General features: G+C 39.1%; 1 protein-coding gene and 1 long non-coding RNA gene across 2 annotated transcripts; one reads left to right on the forward strand and one right to left on the reverse strand.

Annotated features, from left to right (window-relative positions):
- Positions 1 to 16,463: 16,463 nt before the first annotated feature.
- LOC110912370 lies at positions 16,464 to 18,857 on the forward strand. The gene is made up of 3 exons (XR_002577883.2): positions 16,464 to 16,937; positions 17,287 to 17,333; positions 18,609 to 18,857. It is a non-coding gene; the product is annotated as an uncharacterized LOC110912370 (long non-coding RNA).
- Positions 18,858 to 19,228: 371 nt separating this feature from the next.
- LOC110912371 (EID1-like F-box protein 2) lies at positions 19,229 to 21,846 on the reverse strand. Its single transcript, XM_022157071.2, has 3 exons — positions 21,709 to 21,846; positions 19,646 to 20,420; positions 19,229 to 19,557 (listed from the first exon to the last, which is right to left on the reverse strand). The coding sequence occupies exon 2, from the start codon at positions 20,415 to 20,417 to the stop codon at positions 19,671 to 19,673; it is 747 nt and encodes a 248-aa protein (XP_022012763.1). The 5' UTR covers positions 20,418 to 20,420; positions 21,709 to 21,846; the 3' UTR covers positions 19,229 to 19,557; positions 19,646 to 19,670.
- Positions 21,847 to 26,321: the final 4,475 nt, after the last annotated feature.

Here is a 26,321-nt window from a genome sequence, read left to right on the forward strand (position 1 = left end):
TGCCTGAAGAGCTCAATGGAATTCACAATGTGTTCCACATCTGCAATCTCAAAAAGTGCTTCGCCGACGAATCGTTGGTGATTCCACACACAGATGTGCATATAGATGAGAGCTTAAAGTTCATAGAAAAACCTTTGTCGATTGAAGATCGACAGGTGAAGAAGCTTCGCAGAAAGCACGTACCGATTGTAAAAGTCAAATGGGATGCTCGTAGAGGTCCTGAATATACGTGGGAAGTCGAAGCTACAATGAAAGAAAAATACCCCTATTTATTTGAATAAATCACGGGTCGAGATTTATTTTAAGGGGGTGAGGATGTAACACCTCGAATTTTTGTGTCCAATGATGTGTTAACACGTGTCATTTGTTTACACGTGGCATCTATAATAAATAAAGGACTAATTTTGACAAACCTTGAAAGTATATAAATTCGAGGGTTATAAAATGTCAACAAGGGTAAATATACTGTATAGTATCCCTAAATAATGCTTAAACCTCCAAACGAATAAATTATAGATCGTACAAAAACAAAACGCGGAAGAAAGTGAGAGAGTACAAACTACAGGGGTTAACTGTGTCAACATGTTTAATAATACCTCTGAGTGACCCTTTAACGTTCCAAAGACTTTGTAACGGTATTATACCCTCACTAAAATAATATATATGAATTTCGCGAAGTTTCGATATGAAACGAGAAAGTTACGATCGAATTCGTAGAAGAAGGGTTAAAAGCGTCAACAGTGAAAGTTAAGGCTTTCCAATATAATTAATAAATAAACCGGGGACTTAATAATGCGGGTAAAAAACACGAGGCCCCTATCGGTAAATAACCGAGGGCCAAACCGCAAAGTTACCCCTTCAAAACCGAAAGGTCAGGTAAATCATTACGAAAGATTTCGTTATTAATTACCGGATTCTGATAATCATGACAAAAGATTTTAAAAATCTGAAAAACAGACTTCTCGCGACCCGCGTGAAGGTTAGGCTTAAGTGTAAGCGGGCCGCGAGCCTCCTAAATAACACGCCTAATATTTAAACTTTAGGCGACCCGCGTTAAAGTGCATGGGAACTCCCATGCGGGTCGCGTAAAGTGCCCAGATGCAGAATTGTTGTAACTACTTGGCCTTTGGACCATTTGAACGATCAAACCTCAATCAATGAGGCATGGGCACCCTACAATTGACCCATATCACTCAGGGGACACCTACCCATCACCATGATCAGTAGTAGCATGTTGTGTAATGATCTTAGGCCTTGTTCTTGGCTATAAATAGCACCATTGTGCTCACAACATTCATCACACTCAAAACTCACTCAACTGATCATTCCAAGAGCTCTAAAGCATTCCTCTGTGTTCTTAAGTCTTCTCTTAAGCTTCTGTAAGTAATTCAACCTTTGTGGTTCCACACTTGCTTAGTATTTAGCTAAAAACCAAACCGTCGTAACTACGGTTTGACTTTACAATAAATCAGTAATGGTTCAGTCTTATGACGAATCAAAAGTGGTTATGAGTTGGTATTTACGTGGGTAATAAACCTCTAAAATGGTTCCCCCTGATCACCACTCTAACTATGTCAAATGTCGAGTCAAACGTGCGGTTAAAAAGTCAACAGAAAGCTATTTTAGCGATTTATGCATAATCTGTAATGTATATGTTATGAAACCTGTTTTGACAATCATAAAACATGATAATAAGTATATAAACCTGTTTGCGCTCGTTTGAATCGATCATTTACTATATTGAACCGGTTCGGAGCCGAAAGTCGCATAAGTTTGACTTTTGCTTTGACTTTAGTTCTGACCCGTTTTAGTGAGGTATAAATATACCTTAGGACTCTCTTAGGACCAGGTCACATGTAGGTATACGCCTCTGTGGTCGGTTCATGAGTTATCCGAGTCTTTTACGTATTTCCGTCATTCGCCTAAAAGTTGACCGTAACGGCCTTTTAAAAATTTAAAACGAGTATTTCGGACACGTGAACGGACCAAAACCTTGCTTGTTAAATTATAAGCATGTCCTTAAAGTTTCACGTCAATCCGAGGCCTAGAATGAGAGTTATGCTAAAAGGCGCACTTTTAAGAAAGTTTTGTAATTAACGGCGCAATTAGCATAACGCCCATCTAACCCAAGTTTTCGTCACCAAAACTTTTACCCACTGTGGTAAAATAATATTTTGGGAATTTTAAAGATTTTTAATAATTTTTACCTTGCTCATAACCTGCGGTTATGGCTACGGTTCGGTAAATACCGAATATGCCCTTTTTGGCCAAAACGGGAGTTCTACAAGGTCTTTTGACCCGATTCCAGTTGCCACTGATTTTAAATAATAAATAAAGTATTTTAAGCTTTAAAAGCTGTTCGAGAAACTCAGATTTCCTGTAGAACTCGAAAAGCCCTTTTAAAGTCTTTAAAATGACCGAAAAGCCCCTACGGGGCATAATATAAACTTAAACTCGTTACGGGCATTACGGAAGGTATCCTACTGATACCAAAATACTTTTAAGGCATATTGACTTAGGAAATAAGCGTAGGACACTTATGGTTAACCGTTTCGCCTATTTGCGCACACGGTACGGCTCATGGAACTAGTTTTCGTGCAATAGCCGATATGGGTCAAATTATATTATTTGAACCCCAAAATCCAGAGTATGAACTATAAACCCATATAAAACAAGTCTCTGAACTTGTTGGGTCCAAATCATACTCCATTCTCGGTTTTTGCCTCTTCATGCGAATTAACCATATCTATATATCGGAATCAACCGGTTTAAGCTACGGCTAATATAAGGACCGTTAGGATTCTAAGAGGTTAATTAAAACCTTCGTTCCAGATTAGCAGCCCCAGTAAAAGCTATCGGTGACTTGATCTAAATTAAGGATTTATACTTGCAAAGGTAAATACTTTAACTTATTTCCCCTATATGGGCTTGGGTTACGGTATATTAATACCGCTTGATTGAGCATTATATAATTCCATCGCTTAGGTGGTTAATTGATTAAATATGATCGGCTCATTTAAACAGTTTTGTTGCTTATAAGCCTTTGGGGGGTTTAATGACCGTTGTCCCAGATATCCTTGGCATCATTTTACGAAATGGCCACGACCATCGACATCCCGATGTAGGCGTACACCCGGTATAAAGTGTCGACATTAAAATTAAAAGACGTAGCCGTTGGTTTTTATACTACGGTTTTACGCAACGTGGTGTGTCTATAAATCTTTAACCCGGCACGACCCGGGCTACTGAACGCATAAAAGAACATGTAAAACGTTCACAAGATCATTATGAATTTTCCCAAGTTATAAAAGAGTTTGTGCCTTGTGCATTCAAATCAATTTTAATAAACATTTTCAAATGTGTCAGTTGAATGTATTTACCAGTGTAAACTGACGTATTTTCCCCAAAAAGATTAAGTGCAGGTACCTAAACGTAATTGGCTGGTATTAGCTCCCTAGCGTCGGGATAAGTTTCGCAAGCTTGATTGCAGTATCTGATGGAACAATACTTTATATCTATTTACGATCCACTGAGGATATATCCAACCCCTGTAATACATTTTGATATTACGATCAGAGGTTGAAATTTATACATTTATCTTATGCTTCCGCTGTGCATTATATAATTGTGTGGTTTGACTATATTGTTGCCAACATCGTCACGGTAATCCCCCACCGGGCCCACCGGTGAGACACGTGGAAATCGGGGTGTGACAGATTGGCTTCATATGCGCCGTTTACTCTTTTCTCATTTTCCCCCTCCTCCACTGCCATCAACTTAGGCCATTTTGTATGACACAGGTAGACTGTTGATGAGAGGACCACGATTGCACAGATTGCACAGCTTTTGGGAGACTGCATTTTGATTATGACTTTTGTTGTTTTGTATATTGGATGTTGTTGACACTGGTTAGATATTTTGGACTAGGGCGATGTGGCCCTTAGTCATGGATATTGTATGATGATATAGTTGTGTACTTGTAAACCTTACATTGTGGTCTCGATTTATGATAGTGCAATCGCAGTATTCTCATCATATGTGATGTTTGATTGATTGTTTATGTTTTATAACATGAGATGTTATGTGGTAGATTTATGTATAACATGAGATGTTATGTGTTGATATTGTTGTTACATACGTACACCTTACTTACTACGACCTGACCAACGTAAAACATCTTTTTAGAAGATGCCTCCAAGACGCCAGACGCGTATGCCTACCAACGAGGCAGAACTTCAAGGAATCATCGCTGCCGCCATTGAGCAGTATGCAGCCTCACAAGGAGGAACCAGCGGCAGTAATTCAAACAACAACGGCAATAACAATCCGCCTCATGGTAATGTTAAGTCGTTGAGACATACTACAATACATTTGGACATTTTTAGCACGTTCGCTAATACCATTTGTATATTCTAACGTATGTGCAGGGTGCACCTACAAACAGTTCCTAGACTGCAAGCCTGTAAACTTTGACGGCACCAGAGGTGCTGTTGCTTTTGTAAGATGGGCCGAAAAGACGGAATCTGTTCTCCGAATGAGCAAGTGCGCTCCAGACCAACAAGTTACCTACATTTCTGGGCTATTCCTGGACGGAGCCCTGCCCTGGTGGAATTTACAAGTTCAAACTCTTGGTGAAGCCGTAGCTTACGCGATGACATGGAATGAGCTGAAAGAGCTCATGCGAAGGAAGTATTGTTCACGCGCTGAAATTTAAAAGTTGGAGACTGAGTTTTGGCATCTGAAGATGGAAGGACCCAAAATCGCGGAGTATGTTCAAAGGTTTCACGACCTGTCTCATGTGGTACCTTACATGGTTACACCAGAATTCAAACGCATCGAGCGTTTCATTTGGGGTTTAGCTCCACAGATCATGAGTATGGTCACTACTTCAAACCCTGCGACAATCACAGAGGCCATCGATCTGAGCGTAGCTCTTACTGAGGAAGTCGTCCGCTTAAACAAATTTTCGAATGTTGAGCAGAAAAAGAAAAAGACTCACGTAGAGTCATCTGGCGAGAACAAAAGGAAGTTCTCGAATTTCAAACAAGGAACAAGCGGTGTCGACAAGAAAGGAGAATCAAGCACACCGTTCCAAGCTGCAACCGGTGTTGGAAAGAAAGGAAAAGGTTATATGGGTACACACCCCAAGTGTAACACCTGCCAGCGTCACCATTCTGGCCGGCGTGGGCCAAAAGTATGCGAAGCTTGTGGAAAAGTTGTACATTTGAAGGATAACTGCTGGGCTAATGCTGGCCGGGGAGGCCAAGGAGGTTTTGGTAATCGGAACAATAACCGTGGTGGTAATGGAAATCGTGCACAAGGAAATAACGGAGGAAATGGAAATCGAGGCAACAACGCGAATCAAGCGGGTACTGTGAACCGAAATCAAAACAACAATCAAGCTGGGAATGGAGGTGGTAATGGGCAGAAACTTGGCTGTTTTAACTGTGGTGACATTGGGCATTTTAAGAGAAACTGCCCGGAATTGAACCAAGCACGGGAAAGGGTCTTTAACATCGAGGCGAGGGAAGCGTGCCAGGATCCCAATGTTGTTACTGGTACGTTTCCTTATAAACCAACGCTTTGCATCCGTTTTGTTTGATACTGGTGCCATTATAGCTTCGTGTCGTTATAATTTAAGAATATGCTTGGGTTAGCCGCTAGTAAATTAGATATCCCGTACTCGATTGAATTGACTAATGGAAAGCTGGTTGAAGCTACTGAAGTTGTCAGAGGTTGTATGATCGAGTTGGGAGAGCGTGAGTTTGCTTTGGATCTACTGCCAGTCAAGTTGGAAAGCTTCGACGTGGTAGTAGGGATGGATTGGATATCGAGTAACAAGGCAGAGATTGTTTGTCACGAAAAGGTCGTTCGCATCCCAACAGAAGATGGGGAAATGATTGTGGTTCATGGAGAAAAGCGCGATACACCTTTAAGAATCATCAGCTGCCTGAAAGCCCGAAAGTGTTTACAAAAGGGATGTGCTGCCTTCCTGGCACACATCGTGGATAAGAAAGCTGCAGAACTGAAGATCGAAGACATCCCTGTCGTGAGGGAATATCCGGAAGTCTTCCCATAGGACTTGCCAGGATTGCCACCCAGAGGCAAGTGGAATTCCATATTGACTTGGTCCCAGGCGCCGCGCCCGTGGCTAAGGCACCCTATAGACTTGCACCGTCAGAGATGCAGGAATTGTCGACACAACTTCAAGAGTTGTTAGACAAGGGATTTATCAGACCAAGCTTCTCACCTTGGGGAGCTCCGGTCCTGTTTGTCAAGAAGAAGGACAATAGTTTTCGTATATGCATTGACTACCGGGAGTTGCACAAGTTGACGATCAAGAATAGATACCCTCTGCCAAGGATTGACGATCTATTCGACCAACTGCAAGGTTCAAGCTTTTACTCTAAGATCGATCTGCGATCAGGTTACCATCAGCTAAGGATACAAGAGGAAAGTATCCCGAAGACAACCTTTACGACTCGTTATGGACATTACGAGTTCCTAGTTATGCCGTTTGGGTTGACAAACGCACCTGCAGTTTTTATGGATTTAATGAACCGAGTCTGCAAGCCGTATCTCGACAAGTTCGTGATTGTGTTTATCGATGATATTTTGATTTATTCAAAGACGAAGAATGAACACGAACAACATTTAAGAGCTATTCTGGAGTTGCTGAAGAAGGAACAGTTGTATGCCAAATTCTCGAAGTGCGAGTTTTGGCTACGTGAAGTCCAATTCCTTGGACATGTATTGAATGGGGACGGAATTCATGTGGACCTCACAAAGATTGAAGCGATAAAGAATTGGGAGACCCCAAAGACGCCAACCGAGATTCGACAATTATTGGGTTTGGCTGGCTACTATAGAAGATTCATTGAGGATTTTTCGAAGATCGCTCAACCACTGACACTTCTCACGCAGAAAGATAAGAAGTTTGATTGGGGAATCAAACAGGAGGAAGCATTTCAGCTGTTAAAAGACATGCTCTGCAATGCGCCAATCTTAGCTCTACCAGAGGGAACAGACGATTTTGTGGTATATTGCGACGCCTCGCGTCAAGGATTGGGTTGCGTGTTGATGCGGCGCCAAAAAGTTATAGCTTACGCTTCGCGCCAATTGAAAGTTCACGAAAAGAACTATACCACACATGACTTGGAATTAGGCGCAGTGGTATTTGCGTTGAATATCTAGAGACATTATCTATATGGTACGAAATGTACAATCTTCATAGATCATAAGAGCCTACAACACATATTCGATCAGAAAGAGCTGAATATGAGACAAAGACGTTGGGTCGAATTATTGAATGACTACGACTGTGAGATCAAGTATCATCCAGGGAAGGCGAATGTGGTCGCCGATGCCCTAAGTAGAAAAGAAAAGGATCAAGCCCATAAGGGTTAGGGCTTTAGAGATGATTATCCAGACAGACCTTTCTCTGCGCATTCGTGCCGCGCAGAAAGAAGATCTTAAGGAAAGAAACATTGAAGAAGAATATCTCCGTGGGATGGAGAAGCAGTTAATTCCAAACGAGGAAGGAACGTTATGCTTCATGAAAAGGATTTGGGTTCCTCTGTTTGGTGGTTTGAGAAAAGTTATTTTTGATGAGGCACACAAATCGCGGTACTCTATCCATCCAGGAGCGGATAAGATGTACCAAGATCTTAAAGATTTTTATTGGTGGCCTAGGATGAAAGGTGATGTTGCTGTTTATGTTAGCAAGTGTTTGACATGCGCCAAGGTAAAAGCTGAATACCAGAAGCCTTTAGGACTTCTGCAACAACCTGAAATTCCCAAGTGGAAATGGGAACAAATTTCCATGGATTTTATAACAAAGTTGCCAAGAACGCCAAGAGGTCGTGACACTATTTGGGTAATAGTGGACCGATTAACAATATCTGCGCACTTCTTACCCATCAGAGAGGAAGACAACACGAGCAAATTAGCTGAAATTTACATAAAAGATATCGTCGCACGTCATGGAGTGCCTCTCTCGATCATCTCTGATAGAGACGGAAGGTTTGTGTCAAGGATTTGGCAGTCCTTCCAAGAAGCTTTTGGCTCACAATTGAATCTGAGCACTGCATTTCACCCACAGACCGATGGACAAAGCGAACGGACTATTCAGATTTTGGAAGATATGCTGAGAGCATGTATTATGGATTTGGGTGGTAGCTGGGATAAACATTTACCATTGGTCAAATTCTCGTACAACAACAGCTACCACACCAGTATTGGTGCCGCGCCGTTTGAAGCTCTATATGGCCGCAAGTGCAGGTCACCGCTTTGTTGGTCTGATGCAGGTGATAAACAATTGGTTGGTCCCGATGTGGTCCAGGAAACCACAGATAAGATTGCACAGATCCGAGATCGCATCAAGGCGGCTGGCGATCGTCAGAAATGTAATGCGGACAGAAGAAGGAAACCTCTAGAGTTTGAGGTATGTGACATGGTATTATTAAAAGTATCACCCTGGAAGGGTGTGGCACGCTTCGGGAAGCGTGGAAAGTTGAATCCGCGATATATTGGTCCATTCAAGATTCTGGAAAGAATTGGGCTAGTAGCATACAAGTTGGATTTACCTGCCGAGCTGAACGGTGTTCACGATACATTTCATGTATAAAATCTGAAAAAGAGTCTAACGCAAGATACTGTTGTCATTCCCGCAGACGAGAATCATATTGACGACACGCTCCATTTTGTCGAAGAACCCGTTGAGGTTACAGATTGGAAGGTGAACAAAACCCGCCGGAGCAGTGTCAAACTCGTCAAGGTTCGTTGGAATGCAAGACATGGTCCAGAATACACCTGGGAGCGTGAGGACCGAATGAAAGAAAAGTACCCCCCACTCATTTCCCAAGACCCCTGCAACTAGAAGCAAAGCCTAAAATTTCGGGACGAAAATTTTCTAACGGGGGGAGAATGTGACAACCCTCACCAAACCAGGTATCCGTACAAATTAATTAATATTTAATTAATGCTTAATTACTGTGCTTGCTTACAGTTGTGGTTAAACTGCTACATGATTTCCGATACATACATGTACATGCATCATACTTTATTTGCTGTCACTCCATTATTTACACAGAACTATAGTGACAAACTTGATGCACAATAGCACAGTAGCACGATGAACGGATAACCTAGTAAACGTGCTGACATAGCCAGCACCAGACAGACACTGTCTCTAAGGCCAGTATGAGCCAGGAATAGATCACTACACTAGTAAGGAGTGTAGGGAAATGAGGATTATAGAACTACGTCACTAGGCATTAGTTATAGTGACCGGATGTGCCTAAAACATGTTTTAAACACAAAATTCTGCACTTTAATACAAAATTCAGCATTTAAGCCAACTAGTAAAGTGCAAAAACATGGAAAATAATACTAGACACTTTCCAAAGTGTCGGGAATTCATTGTGTCACTAAAAATAACATTAAGGACACTTTAAATGCTTATTAAGCACTTTAACGGATCAGTATCCAACCGAACAACCGGACTTTACCCGGAACATAAAAATATTGTCAATGACACTATTTTTCCTTTTCTGAGCCAGTTAGGGTCCCCGAATACCCTAACACCCGCTATAATACATAACACACTAGTAACTTACTTAAACCCCTAACTAATCTAACTAAACATTAACCATATAGTTCAAACCAAACCAACCCCCCCACCCTCTCTTGATCAATCGGTCCCCTTAGGGGACACGCCCTTACAAAATATGATTATTTTATTTGTTTGTCTAATATCTACTAAACATAATATCTAATGGTTAATTAGGATGGTTGGTCTATAAGTAAACCCACAAGGTCCATCATTCACTTCATAAACCACACTTCAAAAGTTGCATCTCTCCCTCTCCCCTCATCATTCTCGGCCGAGAACTCCCACACACCCACACCCACTTTCAAGTTTCAATCTTGTTATTTCACATACACATCAAGGTGCTAGAGTTCACATAAGGAGACCCGGTGCTTACGGAATCACAAGGACCTCTCTACAACGCTATTATCCACCTTGTTTTCGCTTGATTTCTTCCCTAGCCTTGAGCTAGTTGTAAGTGATTCTAAACACCCTCTTGATCTTGTCTAAAGTGGTTAATAAGAAGTTTAACGGATAAAAATCATAAACACTTAAGATCAAAACTAAAAGTCTAGTAAGAATGAAGAACAAGATGGTTAAAGAGTGAATAATGGTGTAAAACTCATGAATCTTGTTTAGTAATGGTTATTCTATGTAGTTTATTGCTAGTAGTGGAACGGATCGTCATCTAACCATGCTAGATCATGTTCATGAAACATTAACTAGCATTATGTTAAGTAGGAAAGTTACTAGATGACGAACCCTTTCATACATAAACATGAACTTGTGTAAAAATAGTTTTTCTTGTAAAATAGAGTTCTTAGCTAGTAGATCTAAAGATCTACAAGTGGTATTTTCGAAGAACCAAGTGTAAGATGCAAATCATGTTTTAAACCTGGATCTTACATAAACTACAAGCTTTTTAGTGAAAAAGCAAGTGTGTAAACACTTATGTAACAAAAGATTTAACAAAGAAATATTTTCGTAATCCTTGGACTAGAAGTTGTAAACTTGCATTTTCTTTAAAAATAAGATTTCCGAGAAACCGATTTCATTTTTAAGGATAGAAAGGTCTACTAAAAATGATGGAAGATTACTACATACTTTTACACAACTTACAAGTTCATGTGTTTGCGATTTATACTTGTTTTGACTAGTTTAGTGTTTGAATATTGTTTGTTGATGTTGGGAAAATTGTTGATTGAGTTGTTAAAAGAAAATGATACGCTTGTAAGCGTAGCCACCTCCAGTTACAGAGGAAACTCTGGCGAAATTTTTCCAGAAATATAACACTTGGAAAATATTTTTACAACAAGTGTTATGAATGTATTTTTAACTTATTTTCCCAAATAAAAATTCGCCATGATTTTTATTACAAAATCTCCAAGTGTCGGAGGTGGGATTTTTATAAATAAAACTAGTTAAATATATATTTAGAATATATATTTTTCATAGTAACACTTGTGTGAATTTTATGATTATTTTGTGAACTATATAAATATTATTTTTAGGGTAAAAATAATATTACTGAAATACACTGAACAGTAACGACTCCAAAATAATACTAATGCTCTCACAATAAATATTTAAGTCACACCGGTATTGTTATTACCACACAAACTCTAAAAATGTAACTTATGTATTTTCGGAAAAATACTCGTAAGTGTGTATTTTGATAAAGGTATTATTTTGGAAATTATAGGAAGTAAGATATAATATTTTTGGGAAAAATATGTATATTTTGAAGATAGAATATTTTAGACAAATAAATTAAAATATATTTTATTAAGTAAGACTTAATAATATATTTTGGAATTACAAAACGCGCATGTATTAAAACCCCCATCCTTGGGAAGGAATATAAGTAATACATAATTACGAAGTGTAAATACGAAATAGTTGCCTAACTATTTCCCAAAAACGTTGAACCTTAAGCCAAAGCACGACCGTCCGTCTAATAGAAGTTACTACGTGTAGGTCGTCGCACAACAGGTTGACTGGGAGATTACTAGTTAGAGACGCACTTCGGTGAGTTCATGTCCCCCTTTTTCTCTTAACTGTTTTCAGTTTTTAAACTGCGGAGGTGAAATACATGTTACTATGATTACGGATACTTTTTACATGGTATGGTTAGCGTAAGGAGGGTTACTACTTAGATCATGTGAGTGGGTAGGCGGGAACTGGAGGCCAGCCCCAGGCCTGGGTTTTTAGCGGTAGATCTATCTGGGTGTAGCGAGCCCAGCCCCAGGCCCAACAGTACGGACCTCGGGGTGACTTGGTACCCGACGCAAAAATCTGCTAGGTTTGAGTCTTCCTACTGCACTTCACACATATCAATGGCCTTGCAAACCATTGGTGATCTCTTATTTTCTTATTTGCTACATACCAGGGATTTTCATATTTCAAAGGTTTTACATACTCACTACACATGAACTCGCTCAACATTTTTGTTGATTTTTCCAACTTACATGTATTTCAGGAAACTAAGGATCTGGCACGGTATGCTACGTTTTCACGCTGCGTAAGAGTTATGAGGTCATCCAAGTTTAGGGGTTGTGGCTTTTACCTGGACGAGTCACAGTTCTTAAACTACGTTTATTTCATGTTTGTGGTTGTGTCTTCTAAACAAGATTTTATTTAGATATATTGTATTATCGTTGCATGTGTCGACATTTTAAAACTATGTTGTGGTACTTTTATTTTAAAACATGAATCAATGGATGATCTGCATGGTTTTACTTTCATATAGCTTTGTTGTGATTAAGCTATGGTATTAAGAAGTCACACCAAATTAACCCACGCTTCCGCAAAGCCAGGGTGTGACATACTGGGCCGCACCTCACAAAACTGAACTTAAGAAATCACGGGGCCGCATACTTTATATATAGGCTGCATATTGGACTGAGTCACACAATGTAGTTAGGCCCAAAAATGACTTAGTGGAACCGCACATTACATCAGGCTAAATTATGTTAACGGGCCGCATAGTTTCATGATGAGAAATAATGGGCTCTTGGGTGGTTGTTGAACATGAACAAATAATGTGACCTCATACGTGACCTGAATATATACTATGTGAATATATTATGTTAACGAACTAGCGTGTCGAATGAATTACTGTTGTGACTTGTATGATGTTATGTGAAATCGGTGTACGCTATAAGTGTGGTATGTGTAGAGAATACGTGTTGTTTGTGCATATGAAACTGACTGTTACTGGTAACCACACTAGGGTTTGGTTGATCAATCGGAACGAATAGTGTAACATAACATACCGAGCACTCTAAGGTGAGTTCATCTCTTGAGCATGCGTCCAGGTGGTTGGGACAGTCTTTGGGTATCCCGGGGAGGGATAAGTCTTTTGGGTAAAACTGGGATGTTGGATAATATTCTCACCCTATCATTCTTAAGTCCCATCTTTTGTTACCGGGGAGGTAACGGGGTATTTGTTGGTAGCGCTACTTAGGTTTCGCAACCTCACCCCGTACCTGGGAGGACGGGTGTTGAACTAATGACCCATTCATGCCCCGTGTTTTGATAGGAGCACTGGGGAACGGGCAAAACATACATCAGGAGCCGTCTTCTTCAGTATTGAGATATTATCAACATTACTTTTGGATTTGTAATCAATGAATGGAAGTAAACATTTGGTAACTAACGTTTTCACAAACTATGAACTCACCAGCGTTGTCTGATACACTTGTTGCATGCTCGCAGGTCGTTAGATTACTTGGATTTGGAACTTCCTGTCTGAAGTAGCTGGAGTGGTCATGGGTCGAACTAGAGGGATACATGTGTTGGAATTATTGATATGACACGTTGGTTATGAAACAGTTAAACTATGATTTCTTTTATTGCTTCCACTGAACATGTTGGTTTTCGTTTAAACTTATTGATGGTACTTTTCATTAATGATTGGCAATTTCATTTCTAAACTTGTTATGAGTTCAACATGATTAGTGGCTCGTTATTGGTTTGTCACACGCCTAGTGGGGTTCCATGGGTGGTATTTTGGGGGTGTGACAGATATGCTTGCGGATCCAATGACTAAAGGTCTCCCACCTAAAGGTTTCGAAGAACATGTATCGAATATGGGACTTACTAAAAACCTTATTTAATAGCATATTGTACTAGCTTATGTTTTAACTAATAAAATTTCCTCAGTTTGATTTTGTATGTCTCTAACATATGTTCTGCCGGTGTAATGACATATAGACAAATATAAATACAAATCAGACGCTAAAGGGCTTATGCGTTTTTTGATCATAACTATTAGGTCTTAAATTGAGGCTATAGTATGACTAATGGGGGTCCTGAGTCGAATGATGATTCAACGACTGTATTTCTCTGCTATAGTTCTTGGTTTAAGGCTAAAATGAGTGTTAACTCCTGGCCAGGCTCATCTAATACTCATGATAAATGATTACTCGGCTAAGTGGGAGAATTTGAGATTAAATATATTATTGTTATAATATTTAATCTTGTAGCCATTATAATCATTTATATTATATAGATCAAAATATATTAATAACCTATTAATAATTAGTTGGTAATTGTTGATGGACCATATTACCCTTATTAACTAATTAGGTTTCCTCTTGAGTGTGTATATAATGAGATTATTAGAGAGTTAAAGGGTTACACAAGTTAGACAATTACACAAACCCTAATAACATCAATTCGGCTCTCTCTCCTAACCGATTCCTCCCTAGTTTCGGTTCATCACCATCATCATCTTACACCCTAAGGAGGAACCAGATCATCCTGACAAGTATGTCGAACTCAATGGCTGCATCTCTGACTGGATTCTCTGCTGTAACAGGTATGTTATTCATGTTCTCCATTATGTTTAAACAGAACTGATCAACAACATCGTCGTATGTTCTTCTTTAAACCCCCATATTCAAAGTTCTTTAGTTTAGATTGTTGTTTTTACCTTTTCTGTTTTTGGTTTGATGCGGTGCAGAACCAGATTAAACTGGCCTTCGTTTATCCAGATTCAGACGATGTGGGAACCTCCACCGCTGGTGACTAAAATGATGTTGGGTGTTGATTGGCCACCCACCTGCAGATCGTCGACCTAAGAAATTAACTGACCTCCATTGTAGTGGGGTTTTAAAAGGTTGTTCATGGATTTTGAAAACATATGCTAAATGATTCCAGGTTGCCGAAGTTGAAGCCTGAAAACGAATACGAAGGAGATGAAGTTGCAGTGGGAAAGAGATTGGGTTGATGGCCCGTATTTCTTTTAATATGATTTAACAAAAATGCCCCGCGCATGACTAGGTTTTAACTAAGTAAATGGATGGAGTTATTGATGGGGGCCAAAAGGGTTAGAAAAAAGACATTGGGGGTACAGATGATAAAAGTTTCTTTTTGGGATAAAAGGGTAAAAGTGATATAACCACAGGGGCCAAAATCGTAATTTACTCAATATTTAAATGAAAAGTAAAAGAGTTACTTCCTAAACTTCGGCCAACCCTTGAATTCAGCCTTTTGACTTTGCCTCCCCTAATACTTTGCCAATCCATTTGTAAATGAGTAGGTTTGTATACATACTTCTGACCCGGAAAATCGACTTGTCCTCAAGTCGAAAAGATGGGAATTGATGCGCCAACAAGTCATAACTTTTAGGATGGTCCCACCGTAATTGCCATTCAAGTTGTACCATGGCACGTGGTGTAATTTCAGTGATGCGCCATGGTGAGCGCCACTCGAGCCATCTAGCTACACCTTAGTTCGGAACCTTTCGCACTGGTCCTCTGAACCCGGTTAGTAGAGAATGACTGCATAAAAACCATAACTTGGATATGCATGAATAAGTTTTCTAATACTTCCAGAAGGACACATGGTCTTCAATTAGGCTTTCTGTTGTGTCTTGGGTTTCAAAGGAAAGTACCAAACAAGCACGGTCCAGGCGGTGAGTAGTGAACTTGATGAGTTAGACACGGGGTGCATAGATGCAATATTTCGGTTGTGCAATACATTTGGTTTTGGTAAAGGTGTAGACGATGCGATCAACGGTTTTGACACTGGTGCCCGGTTTGGTGTTGGTCATTGTACCGATGTGGCGGTGTTCATGACATGGTGGTGGTGCGAGGGTTTGAAGGCCGGTTTTGGGATGGTGTTTGGTGCTGAAATCAGGGAAAGTGTGAGGTGTAGATGGTGCAAGTGGTGGTTCTTGGTTGCTGGTTAGTTTTCCAAACATCATGATTTTGAGTTCTGGAACACTACCTATCAATTGCGACTCTATGGTGTCAAGTTTGGCTGCAATCACAACCAATTGAGAAGTAATTTGATCTGAGTTTGATGCGCTACTTTCACTACGCCGGGCATTCACCATCTTCTTCGAGATTCCCGACAACCATTGTTAGGAACTAGAAAATCAAAGACTGATTTTATTGAAAAACTAAGATGGTTTGATTCAAAATAGTTGGTCCCAATACAAAATCACTAATAATCAAAATAGACAAAACATAGTAAAATAGAAAAGTAAAAGACTTGCTTCTAGGGTCTCTAAATTCAGACTTTTGACTTTTAACTCCCCTAAAATTCAATCCACCCAAATGTGAATTAGCAAGTTCACATCAGTTACTCAATACTTTATATACATATATCATGTTATTAGACAAAATAATTTCATATGGTATAAAAGTAATTCATAATCTCACTCCCAAAATCATTTAAAAACATACTGTACTTCTTGCGAAATTCTGAATAAATATCTAAGGTATAACTCGTTGACATAATTTTTAAATATTTATTAATAAATAATAATTATTATTACTATATGTTAATAAACAAACTGAATGAACAGTATTTTAAGGGTATTTAAGACATTTAACCTCAGACACGTGGGAGGCTTTTAGCCCTCCACAGCCTTCAATCCCATTTTATCAATCTCATTTCCTTTTGCTACGTCCAGGCACAACAGGGAGAAAGAGAGATGAGTGAGAGAGACGAGAACGAGAGAACAGAGCGACCGTGATGGAAGAACCAGCGCAAAACGCCGTCGAGGAAGCGGTAACTTTTCTTTCGATGTCACCAAACGCCGCTGACTGAACCAGACGTCTGAGATGACGGCGGCGAGTTCTAGAGTCCTGATCTGTCAAGTGGTCGCCGGTTGTAGCTTCTCCATGGTGTTTGGCTTGTTAACGGGGATAATCCGGTGGATCTGGCGACTGAGTTGGGTTCTGGTGTTTTTCAGTGCTCAAATCCGGTGGACCTTCTCCATGGTCGCCGGTTGTAGCTTCTCCATGGTGTTTGGCTGGTTAACGGGGATAATCCGGTGGATCTTGCAAGTCAATGATGGGTGCGACTAAATCAAAGATACCTTGGTGCAAGAGAGGTAAACTCATAACTCATATTGCTTTAGGGCTCATATATGTCTTTAAATATACATTATATCTGGATTCATGGAACTTCATGTTGAATTTAAGAATATTAGCAAGTATATCTAAACCTTAATTTGTGTTCTTTGAAGTTTACTGAAACCCTAAATTGTATCATCTTGATTATACCTGGTATGGTTTGATTTAAACTTTCCAAATTTTGAGAAGAATTGGAGCCACTAAACTATATGGAAAGTATATGTGGTGTTACAATTGTAGACTATTTAGTAAGTACACATTAGCTTTTACAGTTACTTTTCTTTTGCTATGTTTTAACTCAATATCATTTGTTGTGTGTTGTTTCAGTTTCTCTGCAGGAACAAAGCATGTGATTTACGAACCGCTTGATGAAGGTAATGTTTCATTCTCATTCGACTTTAGATCATTAAAAGACTGAAACAAAATGGGTTGCTGGGACAAATTTTATGTGATTGTTTTGGCATGAGGTTGAATATGTGTTCATTTCTGTTTTTTGAGTTTTAAAGGGAATTAAAGTAATTTTTGTGTCGTGTTCCAGTTCTGATCAGAACCAAACAAGAGAACGAAACTTTTATGAGTTGATTTTGGTGTCAACCCCGGACAAAATGGTAGGTATAATTTTGGTTCTCTTGATCTTTTGTGTTCCGGTTATTAGACCTTATGAGTTGATTTTGGTGTCAACCCCGGACAAAATGGTAGGTATAATTTTGGTGCTCTTGATCTTTTGTGTTCCGGTTATTAGACCACTATAAGTAAAAGGCGAAAGGGAAAGCCAATGTCTCTAATATCCCCTCACTTTTTACCATTACATACCTACTAAAATCCAATCAGTATATATTCCCGCCTAAAAAAATATACTTACGCCTCGCCATTTTCGTACCGCCTCAGATCTGAAACTTACGCCTCACTCAACTGAGGCGTCCGTATAATTTCTGAACCTGAGGCGCCGCCTCATATGCGTTTTTCCTCCGTTTCGAACTGAGGCGCGCCTCAGTACGACCGCCTCGGCCGTTTTTTAAAACTATGGTTCTAATATTCCTACACTGTTTGGGTAAATTTGTTGGTGGTACTTGGTATTTATTTGACAAGAAATTTCCATACTCATTGGCTTTGTAAAAAAGTCAAATAGATTGTTGTCACTGGTATCAATTTTGTATTTGAAATCAACCATGACAGAATTGTTAAAGTGTTAATTATTTATTAGTATAACTTTAATGGATGTTTTGGTATTTGTATTCGTTAAGTTTATATTTGTATGCTCTTATTTATATTTAATTTAATGTTTCTCTTAACATAATAGCTAAGGTCTTTTAATCCTCACTAAACAGAAAGAAAATAAATAATTGGATCATGTAGTAAAGAAAACGCTGGCTTCAATCTGGGAAATTTCGGACTTTCACGTTTTTGCGACAAAGGGTGCAGAATACAGTCATAGAAAGATATGGTTTCATATGCTAAAATCAATATATACTAATTTCTATGGTGTCGATTAAGCATCGTGCAAAACGAAGTTAAAAAGATTACTTAAATGGCTAATATCATAATAACTCGGAGATGAAATGTGAGGACTTTTATAGGATTATACAACAGATAGTTGATGATCCCCTAAGTCCCTAACTTGTATTTTAACAGATGTTTTTTATGTGCAGGTCAAATGGGATGGGTTACAATGTTACATTGACTCAATAAAAAAACTAGCAAATGAGAATCCCTTTTGGGAATCCAGCACTTTTGACACCATATCGAAGGCTGTGTACCTTCTTTTTGGGATAGAGTGTCTTCTTATTGCATTTAATTTAGGCATTTAATTTTGTTATAGTGGAATATACATACAACTTAATCGAATTGATTTCTTTCAAACAATTGTTTTCGATCGATATAAATATCATGTGTTGATATCGAGTGGTGGTACGATAACCAACTAAACGAACGGGTGCTGACCAAATTTCTGTCGCGTAGCACTGGGAATCCACAGGCGCAACGCGCCGGGGTTGAGCGCACTAGTTTAAATTAGTTTTTTACTATATTACAATTTTTACGTTCAAACTTCTTTTACTTCTATTTAATCTACATATAAAGTATTTATTAAAATAATTTATGGCCCAAAATACATTATTATTACATGCATATAAACCTTAAATCTTTACTTAATATTTGTTTGGGAGAAAAAAATCGTCTTATGAAAATCAAGGCAGAAATTTTGGAAGATACTTTTATGAATATTTAATATAAATTTTATTTGAAACAAATAAAATGTCAATGCAATGCATGTTGAAATATGTTAAAATACTGAGTAAAAAACAATTCATCTGTTTTATTAACCCGACCCGTTTAACATGTTACACGTCGAATCGCATAAACAAAACCACATGTACTACACTGGAGCACATAGCCGTCAACATTTTACACCCATATAAGTGACACCAACATCTTTTCGGATCCATCTAATAGTTCAAAAACCAGCATCGCGTTTAACAAGAATATATCTCACAACATATGATCGCAGCTTGGACTCGAAAACAAGTTGATAAGGCAGCACGTTTCTAACCAATGCCCATCTTACAATCCTAACCAAACAGGTAGTTCACAATCAAGTACCTGATCAACAAGCATGAACCAATGAACCTTATTATTAATGTATTCACTTGGCTATGTCTACGAGGAGATGAGTTTAGTAACGGTTTACCTGAATGAACTGTTAGCACATCAAATCAATCAAATTCCGAGACCCCTTCTGAATCAGATAGGGGCAAAAGGGTACAAACACCAAGAACATGTCCATTGAGACACACATAATACTCGATGCAATCTTCATACGCCCCCAACCGACAGCTGGCACTTTGTGGGATCATCTTAGCCTGCAACATGCTCCACAGCTTCCCTTTGCAATAGGGGCAAAATTCTGTTGGGTGAAATTTGGCATTCTTTCTAATAAGCATCTTACGCACCTTTGATGTAGCAAATGACTTAAATACCCCTCGGAAGAAACCCACATCCCCTTCTTCTCCTTGGTCCAAATGCTCGCACGGGTCAGATACATACAACACATCGGATCGACAATTTGGTAAAAGAAAGCTTTTACCAGAAGTTCTAGAAAACCGAGTCCTGTAAGCAAAGTGACCCGGAATGTGAATTTTGTTAAATAAACCGTCTTTTTTGCACCCTGAACAATAGATAAGAAGCTTCCCGAGCGCACTCCAGTTTCCATCTACACTGTGGCTGCCACTAGATTGAAGATCATGCATCATTTTGGGGGCTCGTGTTCTACAAAACTCCTTCCACAGGACTCGTTTCACAAGATCGTCAAACCATTTGCAGACGCAAGAAAGCGCCGCTATTATTTTGGGATTCCAGTTTAAATGTTGAAGAAGTAGGAAGATGACATCTTCACTTATATGGCCTTTTGTGCACATACAACTAGCGGAGTGTATGCATCGGTACTGCTTGGTTATGATCATTGTCTGCACTTGGTTAAACATGGAAATACCATGTAAGTAATCTAAACTGACCATAACAAAAAAAAAAAACTAAAAAGGGTAACGGGTCAAACAGTTAACAAGCCGCCTAAAGTACGCAAAAGTGCTAACATTTTATTCAATATAGCCGGATTATCATTTGTGTAAATAGACAATCGCAACAAATAAACAAGACAGGGTCATGTAACAATTACTGAACAGAAGAGCTCAAAAGCAGATACGGTTGATTTCTACCATACCACAGTTAATCATCAACCTAGCATATACTTGCAGAGTAACCAATGGTACAATACCCTTCTCTCAGTTTATCATACCATTCAACGATTAATATACCTTTAGCAGAACTAGTTTGCATACCGTTGATTTGCTAGAGGGCTTGGGAGACTACCTAATGAACATAGTTGTCAATAGCGCGCTACACAGCGTATAGGTCTAGGCTCGCTATTAGGGTTGTAGCGATAGATAGTGATCACAGCGACACTTTATTCTTTTTTAATATAAATCACAATTAAATATAGCTATAAAATAGCTGGCTTTTTGGTTTTTGTTAAATATACATGTAAAATAGCATATATACCAGTGTATTTTGATACGATATACATATAAAATTAAAAAAAAATTCTAGTGTATCGCTATTTATAAAATAGCCGCCCGCTATTTATCACTATTCACTATGTAGGTACCTTATCGATATTTGGCGCTATTCGCCATTAACAGCTATGCTAATGAATCTAATAGACTCGAAATGTTAAGCATCATCAAACAAATAAAATCTAAGCTGCAAACGGCACTAACCGATGTAAAATCCTCACTCTGTTCTCCTTATTTATACTTGAACATCAATTAGATAAACCAACAAACAAGTGAAGAACCACAAAAAAAACCATTACACCTAACAAAAATAGTTAAGTATACAAGATTACCCCTAAATTGCTTATACATATGAGTAACTAAAGATCCAAACAGTTTAGAATTTCACATATCCACAAATATAATGCAATTTTTTAAATAAAAATAAAGCATCAAATAAATCATCTACCAACTACACATATTAGCTTGAAAACTCAACACAATTCCAAATAAAAACCAAATAAATAAAGCTGAATTTGCAAAACTGTACCCTTATGAAGAAAAAGAAAACCCTAACAAATTAACAACAAAATTGAAGAAAACAACCATAAATTAAGGTATTTTAACAGATTTGAAGAACAGATAACAGAACAAATTGAAGAAGTGAAGTAAATCGAGGAAGTAAAATAGAAGAAAATCATGCCTTTGAGAGAGAATCAAGAGATGCGATGCGAGTGAAGAAGGGAGAAACTTGAAAGTTGCAAATCTGATTGGATGAGTCAAGAAAGAGTATTATTCACGAAAATGATAAAATGACATGCTGGTTATTTTAATGTGAGTGAGAAGACTAGATGTGGGCCCCAGGTGTAAATGGATGGTTGTGATTGGGTTGTTGGGGTGTGTGATAACACATCCAAGTCACCATGTAACACTTGATTTATATCTTGGAAAATATATAATAGCTAGATTTAACACCTGCCGCAATGCGGTGGGGTGTAAAACTGTGTCGAATAGCATCAGTGACACACCACCATCAACGACAATCAATACTGAAGTTACGGTGTATTAATATAAAGAAATTCGACTGCAACGTAAAACATAAAAAATAATAATTAAGTCGATTTATGACCCCACACGTTGTAACGAACCTGTCAAACAGGGAAAAGATAGACGACGGAAAAACGTTGAACCACACACGCACGTTGAGTCGTGTTAACTCGCAAAATCTAGTACGAAGCGTAAAACGAAATGTTAAAACTTTGAACCACACACACGTTACGCCGTGTTAACTCACAAAATTTAAAACAAAAAATCAGCGAAATATGAAAAGTATGGGGACCAAAGTTGAAAGTATAAAAGTTGTAAGGTTGATTGTAAGAGATGTAAACTTTTTGTGTTATAAGTAGATAAAAGTTGTAAGGTTGATTGTAAGAGATGTAAACTTTTTGTGTTATAAGTAGATAAAAGTTGTAAGATTGATTGTAAGAGATGTAAACTTTTTGTGTTATAAGTAGAAAAACAAATAGCTCTGGATTAAAAATGAAACATCAATTTTTTTATTTTTTATGAAAATCACCCTAAATATAAGGTACACAAAAAATGCAACAAAAATTTGTTAATTTATAATATGAAAATAATAATAAAAGAAAATTCATAAACTTGGTACTCGTAGTACCAATAATAATCGTAAATAAATTGCTAAAGCTTATGACGTAGTCATCTACTCATCCAATTTATCTGGTCAATCTTCAATAACGTCACACTCAATTATAGGTATAGTACATATCAAAGTGACACCTGTAAAACTAAAACCGAGTAAGATAAAAAAAGGGTCATGCTAATCCCACACGAAGAAAATTATTTTCACACCCTTAAGCGTCGTGCTATAGCCATAGCGGGGCGCTTAGGTCGACAAAAGGTGATACGAGGTTTGACTGACATAACAGTTGCAGAGACATAAATGTGATATGAGGTTGCAGGTGTCTCGTGAACCCTAAGCGCCGCGCTATGGTCAAAGCGCAGCGCTTCGACCCCAAATTTTCACTTTAAAAACCTGCTCAGACTCAACATTCACCATTCAGTGATTTTGTTGTTTGTCGATTTTCTTTGCTCTATTAGTTACATGTCTTGAAAAACGATGTCGTGGTTAAGCAACTATCTTTTCGGTCAATATTCTGACGAGTCAGTTGTTCCTGATTCTTACGAGGGGACCGTTATTTCTGACTCGTATGAGAAACTGGTCTCGTCCAACTTGAGGGAGCCAGAGGTTGTATCTGGTATTCGTTATCGTGATAACACGGTGAAGCTGGATTTGAATACCCCTGTGGATGACCCTTACGCACAACAAGGTTATTCGAATTTCGGTTACGGTGGCGAGTACAGCTTTGTACAGCAGGAGTGTTATCCAAACGACAGTTACGGTTGTCAACAGAGCTTACAAGGTTATTCGAATTTCGGTTACGGTGGCGAGCAAAGCTTTGTACAGCAGGAGTGTTATCCAAACCAGAGTTACGGTTGTGAACAGAGCTTTGAACATCAAGTCTATTCGAACCTCGGTGACGATGGTGAGCCGGAGGATGTGTCTGTTGACGAGGAAGGCTGTTACCCGGTTACATTTTCGTTTGATACAACGCAGACCTTTTCGTCACGTAAAGAGTTGGTGCATTGGGTACAAGACACGGCAAAAGACAATGGTTACCTCATTGTGATTAAGAGGTCGAATAAAAGATGAGAGAATTACAAGATTTGGTTTCAATGTACTATTGGTGGGAAGCATAAGAGTATAGCTACAGAGGAAAACGGGTAACAAGAAAATAGGCTGCCCGTTCGAGATGATCGGGTTTTCGGAATCATCCGGAAGTGTTTGGAGGATCGAAGTGACGAAGGCGAAGCATAACCACACTCCTATTGAAAACTTCGAGGGTCACGCGTATGCGAGAAGGCTTTCTTCGGAGGATAAAAAACTGGTTAAGGAGCTGGCAGAGCAAGATATTCTCAACCAAAGTATCTGGCGAACGCTGACAAAAAACAATCCGGCTAGAAAGCTTATTCCGAAAGATATACACAACGCTGTTCAGAAGATCAACGCCGAAAAAAATGTCGGTAAGTCTCTGATGCAAAAACTTGAAAACATTCTTCTCGAAAAAGATTACACTTATTACATGCGCACGAATGAGATATCGAACGAAGTTGAAGATGTCTTCTTTGTTCACAAAAAATCATTCACTATGTGGTGTGCCTTCCCGCATGTGCTAATGATTGACGCCACCTACAAAACGAACATGTACAACCTACCATTTGTTCAGGTCGTAGGCATGACGTCGACAAACAAATCGTTTACGGCTGCTTGTGCGGTAATTTCCGCTAAGAAGTCAGAGACCTACCTATGGCTGTTGCAGAGGATCAAGTCTATGCTGGTAGGATGTATGGAACCGTGCGTGATTTTAATAGACAGGGATTTTGCGCTAATGAACGCGTGTGAACAAGTTTTTCCAAAAGCACATAAGTATCTTTGTCGGTTCCATATTCAACAAAATATTAACAAGAACAGCAAGAGGAAATTCTCTGACAAGGAGTGGAAAGAATTCGTACGTACATTTTGGACATTGTGCGAGTATACGACCGAGGAAATATACATGTATAACTTGGAAAACCTTGAAGCACAGCTGAAAGAAGATGGCCGTGAACGTGGGTATTTCTTACATAATTATGTTCAAATTTTATATAATAACAAAAACTGACTATTTACGTTTTTTAATTTTAGAGGTTTTTGATTATTTGAAGAAATCCTGGTTGGATCCGTACCGTGAAAAGTTTGTATCTTGCTGGATTAACAAAACTATCAACTTTCACCAAACTACGACCAACAGGGATGAGGGCATGCATGCAACACTAAAAAGTCACTTTCCAAGTCATCGCAACACACTGGATAAACTTGTATTGTATGTTGATCATGTTGTTGATGTACGGTAAAATACACATATTTGTCCCGTGTAAATTGTATAGTTATTGTATAGGTTTTATTTGTTTTTATTTAGTTTTAGTATTATATTATATTATCTTGTTTTTGGCTAGGTCCTGGTGCAAATGGAGCGAAAAAGAGTAATATGGAAATGACCAGCCAGTTGGGCAGAGTAGAACGCCAATGACCGAAGGAAATTTGCCGCTATTTTTTTCAAGTGGGCTTAGTCCACTATCTCTATGTTATTGAAGATAAAAGGCTGCCAATAATTATTGACATTATTATATAAGGGGCGACACACACAGAGATCAGAAGAAGAAATAGTTATTTGAAGCTGAAGGGGTATGGTCCCAAAAAGTCGCGCAAACCTCCTCTCAGGTTGCGCGTGAGACCATACTCCTTATTTCAGTAAACTTGTTAATAAGATCCTCGCGCGGCACGGCCCTCAAGAGGCCCAGATATCAGCACTTAGCATGAAACGTTGGAACAAATGAGCATACTAACCCCGCGCGGGTTAGTTTGCTGTCCAACAAGAACCACACAGTAGGGAAGCGCACGGCTACCTACAGTGGTACACAAGGTACAAGTGGCAGTAAAAGGAGCCAATGAGCGTCCAGCAGGCTCTGGTCAATCGTGCGCCACGATCGTCTGACGAGAAGTACACAAGGACGCCTACGTGGCACCAATCGGAGGATGGAGACAACTGTCCCACGATCTCCACTTGTCTGCTGATGACAGAAGGACAACAAGGCCGACAGCAGTGACACGTGGCTCCAATCAAGGTGCGCCAGCACCGAGGAACGTCTAGAAGCCACTAAGCGGTCGACGCCACAGAGACAAAGAGCATATCCGTTATGTTGTCCGTTTCCGGCCCAAGGCCCATCAGCCCATAACCCCTTACACCTCTCCGGCTATAAATAGAGACCTCATTCCACAGGTTAAACATTCGATTCCCTTTACTCTCACTCTTAGCACTTAATTACTCTCAAAGCAGTCGCTTATTCTCACGCCGGAGCCTGGTTAAGAGGGAACCCCCACATTCCCCTCTTAACGAGTAATGGTGTTCCGTTTTGCAGGGTCAGATTATCAAGTCGGAGCTCAAATATCCATAAGAAGATTAACCATTATGAAAGGAACATAAACCAATCTTAATTAAATCCCTAATTAGATCAGTGTTTCTTCATTGGCGCCCACCGATTTTTTCTATAACCACCCTCATCTTCTTTTATTTGAGCCTTTGACATCTTTTTCATCCTTCGACTATGGCTGGTCAAGGAACCATCCCAGAGTTCGGTTTCGGAACCAACTCTAACGCGGCGTTGGGTGAAGGAATCCAAAACTTCCAAGCCCAACAA

The sequence above is a fragment of the Helianthus annuus genome, chromosome 15, assembly GCF_002127325.2.
Source record: "Helianthus annuus cultivar XRQ/B chromosome 15, HanXRQr2.0-SUNRISE, whole genome shotgun sequence".
NCBI classification, from domain to species: domain Eukaryota; kingdom Viridiplantae; phylum Streptophyta; class Magnoliopsida; order Asterales; family Asteraceae; genus Helianthus; species Helianthus annuus.

What these genes read in the sequence shown, in the direction of transcription:
- LOC110912371 (XM_022157071.2), bottom strand. Translation starts at nt 20,417, where the DNA reads ATGATCATAACCAAGCAGTACCGATGCATACACTCCGCTAGTTGTATG.